Source organism: Filicampus tigris, chromosome 6, assembly GCF_054856515.1.
Source record: "Filicampus tigris isolate MCC_2025a chromosome 6, RoL_Ftig_1.0, whole genome shotgun sequence".
Taxonomy (NCBI): Eukaryota; Metazoa; Chordata; class Actinopteri; order Syngnathiformes; family Syngnathidae; genus Filicampus; species Filicampus tigris.
In genome coordinates, this window is record NC_141222.1 from 28,454,150 (window position 1) to 28,468,810 (window position 14,661).

Consider the following 14,661-nt stretch of genomic DNA (forward strand, 5'->3'; position numbering starts at 1 on the left):
GTACAAAGCCAATATTTTTTCAGTTATGACATTTTAGTTGATTGCCCACCTCTGTCACAACGTGAAATACATCACGTTAAAACATGAACATTATGGTAAATCGTGAAATATATCACATTATAACTTGATAGTGAACTGATCACATCATATTCATCACGTTACAATGTGAAATTTATCACTTTAAAACTTGAAATTTATTACATCAGAACACGATACGAAACCTTTTTCTTTATCTGTGTTTCTGCAATGCACTTCCACACTTCCTTGATACAAAAGGCATGGGTTTTTTTTTATGATGGTGGGAAAAAAGTGTTTTTTAGTTGAGGTGGGATTAAGACGAAACAAAAAAGTAGACGTCACAAGTTTGTATTTTTTGCTTTTATGTTGACTTAAAAAAGAGAGCGGCCATCTTGTGAGAAACACAATGAGCAAACCCATTTCAACACGTCGACGACTCAGGGCAGACACACACAGGCGCGCATAAGCACACGCACACACATTGTGATGTAGCACTAGCAAGGCATGATGGGAAAAGCCGGCTTTACAAAATGAAACAATGACATCATACTCTGGACCCTCCAGTCAAACACTACAAACAACCTCTGCAGAAACCTTTCAGTGCCCTCTCCATGTTGTGCCTTCAAAGTAAAAACGTTATTTTACTTTATTTTAGGTGTATTATAATGATGAACGTTTGACTCTGAAAAAGTTTATTTCCATTTGCATTATCGCCTACGGGAGAAATCAATGTTGACAAATTTTTTCAAAATTCGGCGAATGGCAAAATTGACCCCAAAATGGCCGCATCACAGCAAAAATAATTGACTTCCTCTTCAATTCTGACTAAGGGTCCTTGAGACTTTTTGGTGCGTCTTATTCTGACAAACATGTCTACCCATTTTTTGTTGATCAGTGATACTGGTGTCAAGGGCTATTTTTTCAAATTTGGAAAAATGGCCAAATTGACCTTAAAAAATGGCTTTTCACATCAAAATGGGCAACTTCCTGTTCAATTTTGGCCATGGGTCCTTGAGACTATTTGTGGCACCTGTTAAGATAGATATGTCCACCTAATTTTGCAAAAATCTGTGATAGTGGTATCGGGGGCTCATTTTTTTGGGATAAAATTGACCCTAAAATGGTGGCTTGAAAACAAAATAAACTTCCTGTTTGATTCTGGCCAAGGGTCCTTGGCCTTTTTGGTTCGTCCTGTAAATGTGCAATTTCATGTCGGTGGGTGAAACTGGTGGCAGGGGCTGTTTTTATTTCTAACCTTGCAGGAGCTACTGAGTGAGTTTGCGAAGGTCTCGTCGCATAGAGACAACAAAGAAAGCATGAAATGAAGATGTTGTGTGTTATGGATTGTGTGTAAGTGTTTGTGCGTGTCTTCCCTGAGAGCCTCCTGAAGCCGCCGCAATCATCTCACTGGACAGAAAGAAAGAGAAGTCTGGAGAGAAAAAGGGAGGAGTGGTCCGAACAAAGAAACAATCAAAGCAAAAAGCGTCCGTCTGCTGTTCGGTCTCCAAGCGGAACTTGGAGGAAGGACGACTTGCGGCGCCAGCCGGCAAACTTTGCCTGAACGCCGATGGGCCAAAGTCCAACGCAAGAAGAACGAGAACCAAGAGAAGCTGCAACAGGAGCAGGTCCTCCTCCCAGCCGAAGCTCATTCCGCTCAGGCCTCCACGCGGCGCCCTGAATTGGAAGCGGCATCGGCATCGGCGTCGGCGTCGGCGTCGGCGTCGGCGTCGGCATCGGCGTCGGCATCGGCGTCGGCGTCGGCGTCGGCATCGGCGTCGGCACCATCGTCAGTCACAAGAAGTCATAGAACAAATGAATATTAGACTTTTTCAAGGTGAATGGTACAGGATGTGTGTGTGTGTTTTTTTTTAAGATGGACTTTTTTTTTTCCTAAAATGGAATACATTTGAAAAAGTTTTCAAATTCCCCCAAAATGTTTTTCAAAGTTAATTGTCACAAAATAATCAGCCATTTTTATTTTTCAAAAATGTATATAAAAAGGAGAAACTATCCAAGAGAACAATCGTGTTTTATTCAGTTCATATTTCTATTACATTGAATTTGATGAATTAATTTAAAAAATGTTTTACTGCGTTCAAAGAATAAAAAACATGGCTTTTTTTTTTCACATTCACACTTTCTTTAATTAAATAAGAGCCAAACTTAAAAGTTAAAAGGTATCATACTATTTTTTAATTCTATTCTATTTCTATTTTTCTATTAATTCCATTTTTTTTCCAAAACGTTACATGTTACAGGCTATCATACCATGTGATAGTGGTCATTTCATTTGACCAGTTGTTTGTGGATTTTTTTTGTTGTTGTTGGATTTGAAGAATAAACAGAAATGGCACAACTTTCAGAAATGACATCAATTTAACAAAATAAGCGGAAGTTAAAATAACATGTCTTCTGTCGACTGAAAATGACATCACAACTGCTCACAACGACCAATCGGGGCTCAGATTCAGAAAACAGGTCAGCCGCGATTGGTCGTTGCGAGAGCGTTTGTGATGTCATTTTCAGTCGCCAAATGAATCCGAATGCCGTGTTCCAACTAGTGGGCCTGCTGGGAACATATTCTTGAAAAAAAGATGTTTGGCTTGAAGGAACGACATGCTCGCTTTCCCGTATTGGACGTTGAGGATTTTTTCGGGGTTCTTTTTTCACGTCATGAACAAGCGAGCGCTTTGATGTGACATACGTGTTGCTGCTGTTGCGGTCGTTGTTTGTGCTACGTGTGCGCCTCCAGCGCCGCCCGGATGCTTTTGATTGACAGGTACATCTCCTCCTCGGGGTCGTAGTAATAAAACTTACTTAGGTACGACACCAGCGACCTGCGCACGCACACAAACACAAGAAACAAAAGCCTGATTTGAAACCCTTAGCCTTATTGAAGAGCCAATTTTAAATTTCAACTTGAAACTCCAACCCTGTCTTGGAATCCTAATTTCAAATCCAATCCCTGTCTTTAATCTCTAATTTGAGACCCTAACCAAAGTTTGAAACCTTAACTTTAGCTTTAAGCCCTGTCTTGAAAAGAGCCATTTCAAGCATAACCTTTTTTTTTTCTTTTTTTTTTCAAAATGAAAACCCGAATTTGAAACCCCAACCCCGTCATGAAACCCTCATTTCTCACCTTAAAGCAAGTTTTAAAATCCCAATTTGTATCCCTAACCTTATTTTAAAAGCCTAATTTGAAATTCTAACCCAGGCTTGGAGCCTTTTTTCAAAAGCCTAACATTTCCTTGAAAGCTAAACACTGGCTTGAAACCTTAACACGAGTTTAAAACCCTAATTTGCAACCTTGGTGCTAGCTTTAAAGCCTGACAGGAAACCATAACTCTGTTTTCAAACCCTAACCATGGCTTGAAACCTTCATTGAGAAGCCCAACTCTAGTTTCAAATAAATCCTAATTTGTATCCCGAACACTATCTTAAAACCCATATTGAAAGCCTTAACCTGAGTTTGAAACGCTAACTTACAGTAAAACCCTAACGCTTCTTTGAAACCAAAACCCTGATTTGAACTCTAATTTGACACCCTGACCCAACTTTCAAACCCTAATTTGAAACCCTAATGCTAGCTTTAAACCCCCGCTTAAAGCCCCACGTCTTGCTTAAAATCCTAACTCTAGTTTGAAACCCTAATTTTATCCCACACACTGTCTTCAAACTATCACTATCTCATTTCAAACCCTAACCCTAGTTTGAAACACTAATTTGTACGCATCAGCCTATCTTTTAAAACCCCAATTTGAAACCCTAGACCGGTCTTGAATCTCTAATATGAAACCGGGCTAATGCAGGTTTTGAAGCATGATTTGAAACCTTAACAGGAAACCCAACCGTGGTTGCGGCGAGCGCACCTGGGCAGTGGAAGTTGTTGGATGTGATCGATGCGCACGATTTGGCGTATGCAGAATCTGCAGAGGTGCTGCAGGGACTTGACGTTGCTGAAGCGGGACACGGGATACAGGAGCTGCACCGGCGTCGGAGGAAGGCCTGCGCCGCAAACACGCACGCATTTTTTTTTTTAAATGCACAAAAAAAAAACAAAAAAGAAAAACATTACCAACACAAAATGTCGCGTGACTTTTTGATGCTCGTCATTTTTACTTCAAACATCCCAACAGTCCTTTTGTTTGAGAAAATACCAACAACAACAATGAAAGTGTGCTTTTGATGGCAAAATAACATATTTTCAAAACTTTGCAGACTCAAGTGCGCATCGCCACCCAATAGTTGGACGTTCTCCAGGGGAATTACAATGATTAAACTGAGAACACATTGAGCTAGCTTATTTTGACGCATGACAAAAATGGACTTCTTTCATTAGGTAAAAATGAATAAAGTACTTTCTTTAGGTACATAGCGACAATATTGATATCGCTATTGTCAACATTGTCGCTATTGTCAACATCCATATGGCATATTTTTCCACTCCGAATCCCCAAAATTGAAAGTTGGGCTTGGCGGCCACAGAGCGCATGGAGTACCTACCGGGGACTCTGGATCGCAGGAAGTAGAGGAACTTTCCATTCTTGGAGTGCATGATGGCGCGCTCGATAAACTCCACCACCGAGTGGCAGCGGTCCTCAAACTTGGGGTGACACCACAAGCTGAACGTGCCTAAAAACACAAACGTCAGCTTAGCACTTGGTTGGAACTTTCGAGCTATTTTTGTCACTCACGAGTGATTTCTACATCCAATGTTTTATCACGAGTAATACTTCATGTTAGCGCTCCACTTTAGCAATTTGTTTGAACTGCGTGTCAGAACATCACCTTCACACTTGATGTTAGAACGCCAGAGTACAAGCGCAGGTTAGAAGCGCATGCTAGGACACCGTTCAAGAACTGCTCATTAGCGTTACATTAAAACTCCCAATTAGCACTTTGTGTTCAAACTTTTTCTTAGAACTTGCCACCACTCCATGTTAGCGCTTAACTCCATGTTAGCGCTTAACTCCATGTTAGCGCTTAACTTCATGTTAGCGCTTAACTTCATGTTAGCGCTTAACTTCATGTTAGCGCTTAACTTCATGTTAGCGCTTAACTTCATGTTAGCGCCCAGGTTAAAGTTTGACGCGAACACTTCACATTTGCATGTTAGAACTTCACATTAGAAAGGCTTGTATGAACGCCCCGCTCGAACTTTTTGCGGGACTAAGAAATACATGATAATAAATAAATGTTAAAATGTTTTTAGCACTTTCTTAGAACTTCATGTTAGCAATTCACATTCGGGGATTCATGTCAGGTTACAACAATCACATGAGAAGTCCATGCTAGCACTTCGTGTTGGACATTTCTGTTAGCACTTGGTTAGAACTTCATTAGGCGGCACGGTGGTCGACTGGTTAGCACGTCCGCCTCACAGTTCAGAGGTCGTGGGTTCGATCGCGGCTCCGGCCTCCCTGTGTGGAGTTTGCATGTTCTCCCCGTGCCTGCCTGCGTGGGTTTTCTCCAAGGTACTCCGATTTCACATTCCAAAAACGCGCATGGTAAGTTGATTGGACTGTCTAAATTGCCCCTAGGTGTGATTGTGAGTGCGGATGTTTGTCTCTGTGTGCCCTGCGATTGGCTGGCAACCAGTTCAGGGTGTCCCCCGCCTACTGCCCAAAGACAGCTGGGATAGGCTCCAGCACGCCCCGCGACCCTTGTGAGGAGAAGCGGTACAGATAATGGATGGATGGATAGAACTTAATTAACTAACACCACCTCACAGTCTCATGTTACCACTTGAAGCTAATGCTGCACGTTAGCAGTTAAAGTTACAACTTCCTCAGAGAACTTTGTTAAAACTCCACGTTGGCGCTTCATGTTAGAACTCCATATTACAATGGCATGTTAGAAAGTCTCTGTTTTTTTGTTAGGGAAAAAAAAGAATAAGTCAGTGAAGCAAACGTTGAAAGTCCATGTTGTTGTCCACGTGACGTTAGCACTCAGCGTTAGCCGTGTCTCACCGCGGTAGTGCTCCATGCGCGTGTGGTGCGTGACGCCCTGCGAGCGGAAGCTGAGGCTGAGGATGTATCTCGGGTCAGAGCTGTCTCGGACCAGGAACGATCCGTCGGGTTTGCCCTTCAGCTTCATCTCCGCGTCCTCCCAGTTCATCGGACCCCAGTACCAGCCGCACTGCGGACCAACACAAGTTACACACTGAGGAGTACGAACTGGGGCTGCAGCTAAAGATCGTTCTGATCATCCATTCATCTGTTGCATCCTTTTTCGATTAGTCGGATTTAACAAAATACATATTTTAATTTCCATCGCTTTATAGAAAAACAGGACATCATTTCAAATTGACGGCGCAGAAAATGCTCAAACAAATTGATTATGATTCACTGACTGGTTTCGTTTGCGACGTCCGTCCAAAAATGATCTAAATTATTTTCCAAAGTAAACGCAAATGTTTCATTGAGAAAAAACGCAAGTCTGCTTAAATGGAGGACGACAGAAATCAGACAACATTTACAATTGAGAAACTGAAATGCCAAAGTTTGGACAATTGTAAGTTAAAGTCCCAAAATAATTAATTTCTTCTCAAAAGAGTTGTCCATTAATTTGACAATGGATTAGTTGTCGCCCCTCTACTATTTATGTACCGCACACAAGACAGAAACACGTGCTGATTAGGGATGTAACGATGCACTCAAGCCCCAATTCGATGTTCAATTTTCAGTGCCCGAATTTCAATTCAATTAGATTTTTGTGTTTCTGCAGTTGTCCACAAAAGCAATACGCAATGATGTTTGGCGCAGAAGCGTACTTTGATCTACACATTCAAAATGTGCTATGCATCTGGAATGAAAAAACTTTTCAAGACATCATTTTCTGGATTAATTTAATCAACCCGATCTTCGATTCATCGGATCGATTCATTGGGACGAATCGATTTTAAATCGATTTTCGATTCATCGTCACATCCCTAGTGCTGATGAAAACATGTTTTGTCAGAACTGGGTCAAGCAAATAGAAAAAGAAGGATAAAAATAAATCGCACATAGGTAGTAATAGTAATTGTATTTGGAATAATGAACAAGTACAAAATATATCGGAAGCATTTATCGTATCAAATTCTGTCGACGCGATAATCTGTCCGATTTTTTCCCCCCACAACATTGGCTAAACCAAGTGTGTCTTCTCATTTTTATTCACTTATCTGATAATAATTTATCGGAGAAACCTGATGCATTTACTTGAAGTTTTACGTAGATAAATACTTGGTTGTTTAATTACAATGTATCATATAAAAGAAAGGTCAAAAAGAATTATTTTATTAGAAAAAATGAAATATTTCCCATGTATGAATTCCTTTCTTATTTGGTTTGTATTGACTGAACGGATTCAAAATTGTTTTATTCATTTACACGAAATACAATTTTACTCATTAATTCCTAAAATAACACACCGACACATTATTTAACATGCTTACATTTATGATATGAAGGAATTGGCTCATTCATTCTAATTATTAACGATAGCCCCGTGAATGATGATTTTATCATTAGGATAAAGGCTTTTTACATTCATTTTTAGCTTGACCTCATCTACGAACAATGTGCGTGTCCCATTTTAAAAATCAAAAGCGGCATCCCTCAGGACCAAAGTTGGCACCCATTGCATCATACTCGTTTGAATGATTTTGCATTTTCACGGCGCAGCGGCAGTCGGCGTGGCAACGAGGCGACGCGAGGACGGCTACCTTCTCCAGCTCCCGGAGGCTGGCGGTGAAGTTGCTGGCTTCGGACCTGCGGAGGGCGCAGAGGACCGGCGGCGGCGCCTGCCTGGAGGCGGGCGGCGCCTCGGCCTGCGCCGGGTTGACGTGAGGAAGCGCCCGCAGGAAAGCGTCTAAAACGGGACAACACACCGAAGGCTTGAGAGTGCAGACAGTCGTCGTCTCGTCCTGTCTCGTCCTGTCTCCTCCCACGCCGTCGTCGCCCATTCCTGTCCTATGCCGTCACTTACCTGTCGTGTCTCATCCTGACCCATTTGCAACTGTTTCTTCACAAGGTGCAGCACCGTCTGGCTCGCTGTCCTTTGTCCTGTCTCATCCTGTCCTGTGCCACCCTGTCCCGCCCCACCTTGACACTTCCTGCCCTGTCCCATTTGCTGCTCGTTACGTACTGTACCTTCTCGACATGTTGCCTGGCTGCCGGGCTAGCTCCGTCTTGTCCTGTGTCGTTGAGTCCAATACTATATTTTTCTGCTTTATACTGTCCTGTCCAAGGGCGGAGCCATGGGTGGGTCCCAAAAGGACAGACTGCCCACCCAATTGAGATTCATGAAAGAATATATCCTTAAAAAAAATGTGTCATTTATTATGAAATAATTTTTGAATGTGTGTTTTTTATTGTATTGAATATTAAGAATGGCATAATTGTGGTTGTCTAAGGTTGATCTGAACTTCATATTATTCGATTATACGATGTGTCGGGACAGCAGGATCGTGCTCGGTGAGGGAAATATTCAGGCCCACCCTGATTTTTCCAGGCCCACCCGTTCGCCACGTCCTGGCTCCGCCCCTGGTCCTGTCCCATCCTAGTTCAGTAACTAAAAGTAGCAAAATAACTAAACCTGAAAAAGCACGTTCGCCAACAAAATAAAATAAATACGAAAATGCTCCCAAAAAAAAAAAAAACTTTACTTGACGACACAATGCTTAGTCATAGTGACACGTTTTATTTTGAATTTTGCACTAAATAACGCCACATGTATTTCAAGATTTTTGAAGACCAACAAAAAGTCAAGTACAACTGAAAAAAGACCCGTAAGTGTCCTTTGATCACACGGTGTAGCCCTGCCTGGATGGCAACCCCAATCTTGTCCAATCTCCCTGGCCCTGTCCTGGCTCATCACGCGTATCATGTCCTGCCCTGTCCTGCTTGCTACTCGTTCCATTCCTTCCTCACATTGCGGAACAGAACAGTGGCTCGCTGACTAGCCTTGTCCAATAGCTGCCCTATCCCACCCGTCCCATTTGCTACTTGTCCCACCCCACCTTCACATGGCCTAGCACCGCCCGGCTCACCGCCCCTGTCCCGTTCCGTCCCGTCCCGTCCCGTCCCGTTCCGTTCCATCCTGTCCCGACTTGCCAGCGGTTGTGTCCCTCCCTCACGGGGCAGGAAAACGTCCTTCCCGGTGCAGCGCCGTACAGTCGGTCGACATCGACGCAACTCCTAATGTCGTTGTCCCGCGCCGTGCTCAGGCACTTTTTTATTTGTATTTGTTTTGATCCCGCCTTTATTGCGTCTTACCATTGAGGCTGAGGCTGTGCTGCATGCTGCCGTGCGAGGGAGGAGCGGGAGGGGGGAGCGGCAGGGGGAGGGACTGCAGGGACGCGCCCATCACGCTCAACAGGAAGCCGCCCGACTGGGGACCCGAGATGCCGTCTGAGGCGGACGGCGAGGGGATGGAAGAAGGGATGAGCCGGGAAAGAAATGTGGGAGGGGAAGAAGGAAGGATGTGAAAGAAAGGACATGTGGACGGAAGGAGAGCAGCACAAAGGAAGGAAGGTGGGCAAGTGAGGACAGAAGGAAGTGAGGAGGGAAAAGGGACGAGAGGGAGAGTAAAAGTAGTGGGTTATAGCGCTCGCGTTCGCGAGCGGTAAAATACGGCATGACGATGATGCGCTAAGATGTGTGAAAGCGTTAACGTATTATTCAATATAATATATATGTCTACGTTAATGGAATCTTGATATATGTATATATAGGGGGGCGGAGCATGGCACGCTCTGATCGGATGACAAGACCTCCGGTGTTTTGCTCATTTAGGGTGACATTTTATTGCAGGCACGGATGGACAGAGAGTATAGACAAAAAGGAAACAGACAAGACAGAAAGTAGACGCGGACAAGTTACGGCGAGGCCGACGGCAAAAGCAAATGGTCAGGAAGTATCGACAAGGAACAGAGAAACACGAAGTGGAGACGGACAGAAAGAAGGGATGGACAAACAGGAACGGGAGACGGTCGGAAAGTAGACGGACAAGAACCGGAGGCGCGGGAAGAAGAGACGGACAGCAAGCAGGGACAGACAGGAAGGAGTGGCACTGAAGCAACAAAGACAGACGGTGAGGAAGCGGAGACAGAGAGGAAACCAAGACAGACAAGAAGTAGAGACAAGCCGAGCAGTAGAGAGACAGACAGCAACGCAAGCGGCGCAGGGGGCAGCAAGCGGAGACGGACAGGAAGTACCTAAAAGGCTGAGACTTCGTCGCGGGGGAGGCGGCGGCGTGGGCGGCTGAGGCGTGTTGGCGGTCCCTCGCCGGGAGATGTCCACATCCACCAGTGACACCGTTTCGCCTGCGCTCAGGGACGGACGGACAGTGACAGCGTCAAAAGTGTCAACTTGACTCGGGTGCGGCGTTTGCCCCTCCGGCAGTGGGCGGCGTTGGGGGGCCTCATGAGGTGTGCTTACCGGCGAAGGCCGAGAGGGAGGCGGGGCAGAAGGCACTGTGGGCCCGGCTCAGCCCGGTGCCGCCGCCGCCGCCGGCGCCGCTGCGGCTGGCCGCATCGTGGTCCGCGCTGAGCAGCCGCAACGAGTGCAAAATGCACACACAACAACAATCGGTAGAATCAGAACACATTTTTTTACAGGCTCTGTTTTTTCGGGCTTTGTTGAAAAGGCTCTGTGCTTCTTTATCAGGCTTTTGTTGTTTTTAACAGGCTATGTGATTCTTTTTTATTTTCTACATGCTCTGTGCGTCTTTTTTCAGACTTTTTCGATAAGCTATGTCCTTCTTTGAATCACAGTTTCTTTTCTTATTCGTGCTTTTTACATCTGCTTCTTTTCCTGGCTTTATGCAGGCTTGGTGCTTCTTTTTTCGGCTTTTTAAAATAATGTGCTTTCTTGTTTTTTTAAGCACTTTTGTTATCCTTTTCGTTTTTTTCAACCTCTGTGATTTTTTTTCGATTTCTGCAGACTGTGCTTCTTTTTCAGATGTTTTCTTGAAGGGGTGCTGTGTTTCTTTATCGTGTTTTATGCAGGCTTTACGCTTCTTTTATGGCTACTTGTTTTTTTACTGGCCCCGTGATTCTTTTTCATTTTCTTACATGCTCTCTGCGTCTCAGTTTTCATTTTTTCACGAAAGACTGTTTTCTTTTTTAAATCTTTTTACATGTCATGCTTCTTTTTCTGTCTTTTTGCTGGCTTGCTGCTCATTTTTCTGTTTTTTTTTTAAATGCTGTCCTGCTTATTCAGGTTTTTCAGGTTCAAGCACTTTATTCTCTATATCAGCTTATTTGACAGTCTCTGATTCTTTTTCAGTTTTTTGGAGACTGTGTGTTTTCCTTCGTGTTTATGTGTCTGTGTTTCTTAATCGGCTTGTTTTTTGCTTCTTTTCATGGCTTTACTTAGTGGCGCTGTGATTCCTTTTCATTTTTTTATATTCTCTGTGTGTCCTTATTAGGGTTTTCTGACAAGCGGCATTATTTTTCCACACCACTGCTTTGTTTATTTTTCCTTTGGTTCTAATTTTTACTAAGCTGTTTCTTCATTTTTTTTCAGTCTACTCTCTGTTTTTTTCCAGATTTTCTTTTATATCACTGGCTGTTTTTTTTTTCTTTTTCATGATTTTTCCAAATATGCTTCATGGGAAATGCGAAGGTTACAGCCTTGGTGCATCTTTTTCAGTCTTTGACAGGCTTTGCGCTTCACTTTCGGTGTTTTAACAGACTCTTGTCATTTTTTTTCGCTTTCCTATTCCATGCTTTGTACGGGTTTCATTTCCAGACTTGTCTTGTTATTGGGTTTGTGCTTCTTTTTCAGGGTTATGCACAGGCAAAATGGGGTGCGAATGATGAACACAGTGTCCGCGCTCACCTGTCCAAGTCCAGCGCGGGTCCAGATGCGCTCATGTGCGCGTCTGCCAGCCCCCCAACAGGGGTCCTGCGGACCTGGTCCAGCAGGTGGGAGGAGCCGCTGCAGCTCTTGGTACGGAACAACCTGCTCAGCCGGACCTTCAGCGAGCCCTTCTTGGACTTGGCAGCCAAGGCGGCCACCCTCAGTGTCTTGACCGCCCCGCAGGGGGTCCGCGGGGCACTGGCGCACCTCTCGGGCCTCCTGCGGGGGCTGGAGGCCTGGCTGCCGGCCCAAGGGGAATTCTGCGAAACCGGGTCGGCCGCTCGGGACTTCCCGTCGCCGACCTCCTCCTCCGCCGCCATCACTTCCGCTCGGAAAGAACTCGTTTCGTCGTTGAGTTCCGGTTTCGCGCCGACTAAAAAGTGTCGGTGCCGCTGCCGTTCGTCCGGACTCTGGTCCCGCAGGCCCAGCCCGGCCACGTCGTCGCTACCGAGCCCTTCCAGAACTAGCAGAGCGTCGCTGGTGACGGCCGGGTCGTCGGCGTGCTCCTCGCCCGGCGCGTGCGCCCCCTGACACGCGCAATGCGGGAGTTCGCCCGCTTTGAGGAGCATCTTTGGTACCGCGCCTACCCCCAGCTCCCCGAACCTCCGGGCCAGCTCCAACACGGCCCCCTCCCGGTCCCGGCCGGCGCGCGTCCAGCCGGGGTCGATGCCGTCCCGCAGCGGGGCGGAGCCCCCCGACGGCGAGGGCCACTCGGGCGGGCCGGCCGGGAGTCCGTGTCCATGTCCATGGCGCACTTCCGCAGATCCCTGCTGCTCCGTGGAGCCCGGGAGCGGAGGACGCGTCCCCCAGGTTGAGTCCGGTTGATCCCGCAGCTGTTGCTGGACCTCTTCCGGAGTCCGAGTGACGTTCCCGAGGGCCGGCTGGGAGCAACCGGCCCCCGGGCCCGGGCTCTGCGGGTCCAAGCCCAGAGGAGTCCTCTGCTGACTCAGTTCTAAGATCCCGTCCCCATTCCGCACGAGGTCCGAGAACACCAGCAGCTGAGGCCGCAAACCCGAGCCGAACTCGCATCCCGGGGCCTGCGCGGGGCTCTGCGGCCTTGGAGGCGCACACGGCGTGTCAGGTGCGGCCGGGCCACGAGTCGCCGGGGCTTTGTTCCGCTCGAGGCCCGCGTCTCGGCTGAGCTCCAAGGCCGCTTTGTGAGCGAGCGCCTCCCGGCCCAGCCCCGCCACCACGACCCCCCCCGGCGGCGGGGGGCCGCTCTCCGCATCTGGGCGGTCCTCCTCGGCGGCGGAGACCAGGCGCATGAGCACGAAGTCGGGCGACATTTCCTGCGCGTCGCTCGTCATTGTGGCTCCGGATGGCGCGCGCACGATCGGCAGGCGACGCGCGCGTCACATCGCGGCGAAAGCAGCGCAAGCCGAAGACCGAGCAGCCCGAGCAGGGCCAGAGCTCCCGTCGAGGCGCAGCGAGACAAAAGGCCGAGAGGAGACGAGGAGGACGACGACGACGTCGGCCGCCGCGTTCATCGTCTGAGGCGGCGGCGCGCGGGACCCGCGGCGACGTGCAGGCGGAGGCCGGCCTTAGACTTCATCGTGTCCCCGCTCAGTGAACGCAGCGCCGGCAGGCAGGCAGGCGGGCGGGCGGGCGGGCAGGCAGGCAGGCAGGCAGGCAGGAGGTCGGGCGACGAGACCGCCAGCACCTTGCTCTCCACCAAGGCCCCACCCGCGTGCTCAGCATCACTCGTGACGAGGACCACGATGAGGAACGCACGAATCCATCTTTACTTGATTTCTTGACATATATTTACGCACGAGTCAATGTTTTTGTGCGGCTCTCTCACACTCATTCGTTGACGACGTCACGTAAAAAAAAATAATAATAATGGTAATGTGAAAAAGACCTCCTCAGAATTGGAAGAAAGAAAGTATTTAACATAAGAAATTCTCAAATACGTTGTGTTTGTTCATCTGCGGACACTGGAGTCGTATTCAAATAAAATACGAATCAACAGAAAATATTATTTTCATTCAACGTCTTCATAACAAAGCGAAGGGATGGGGGGCAATTCAACCTTTGTACGCTAGGTGGCAGCAAAGTAACATAAACATACTTCATGGTCAGCGATGACATCGTAAACTACTTCCGGTGGGGCAGCCAATCAGCTCGGTTTTAAGGCAATGGCGGCACGTGTTAGCAAGGGGCGCTGTTTGGCCAACCTTGGCTGCAAAAAAAACGATTGAAATTTGTCAATCTCATTTTTTAAACGCATTTTCCACAGGAAGGCATCCACTATGACGGCTCAACCTTGAAATGGTGTTCCTATTTTAATGTTTTCAATATTTCTTAGTTTTCATTCAGGACCCCTGGCATTATTTATTTATATTTTTTATTTTTTTAATGTATGTTTATGTAAAATTTGCTCACTGATTTGTATTATTTTTCTCATGTGTGATCTCTCTGTATGTGACATACAATTTGTCGATTACATTTTTTTCAAAAAACGTGTGACACTAAAAGTGAAAGAGGAAGTCAACCCAAACATTTTTTTTTTTTTTTTCAAGAATATGTTCTATGCAAGCCCACTAGTTGAAACCGGGCATTCTGATAAATATTGCGTTTGTGGAATGAGAGTTAATCCACTTGTTTTTAGCCATGTCCAGGGGCGGCCATTTTGTCACTTCTGTTGACTGAAAATGAATTCACAACTGCTCAAGGCTCAGGTAACCACCAATCACGGCTGACCGGATTTCTGAAGCTAAGCCGTGATTGCTTGGTACCTGAGCAGTTGTGATGTCATTTTAAGTGATTTTCTAATGATGGCAACCAAGACGAG

General features: G+C 46.5%; 1 protein-coding gene across 2 annotated transcripts; it reads right to left on the reverse strand.

The window, feature by feature from the left end:
• Positions 1-363: 363 nt before the first annotated feature.
• Positions 364-14,237, reverse strand: socs7 (suppressor of cytokine signaling 7). 2 transcript variants are annotated; one of them, XM_086033968.1, is made up of 10 exons: positions 11,847-14,236; positions 10,443-10,549; positions 10,220-10,327; positions 9,279-9,413; positions 7,727-7,872; positions 5,988-6,156; positions 4,522-4,650; positions 3,888-4,023; positions 2,723-2,855; positions 364-1,692 (listed from the first exon to the last, which is right to left on the reverse strand). In XM_086033968.1, exons 1-9 carry the CDS (start codon positions 13,172-13,174, stop codon positions 2,753-2,755), a joined length of 2,361 nt encoding a protein of 786 aa, XP_085890094.1. In that variant the 5' UTR covers positions 13,175-14,236; the 3' UTR covers positions 364-1,692; positions 2,723-2,752. The 2 variants fall into 2 exon arrangements, with proteins under 2 accessions (XP_085890094.1, XP_085890095.1); XM_086033969.1 differs by lacking the exon at positions 9,279-9,413 and having other exon boundaries at positions 11,847-14,237.
• Between the last annotated feature and the right edge of the window lie 424 nt (positions 14,238-14,661).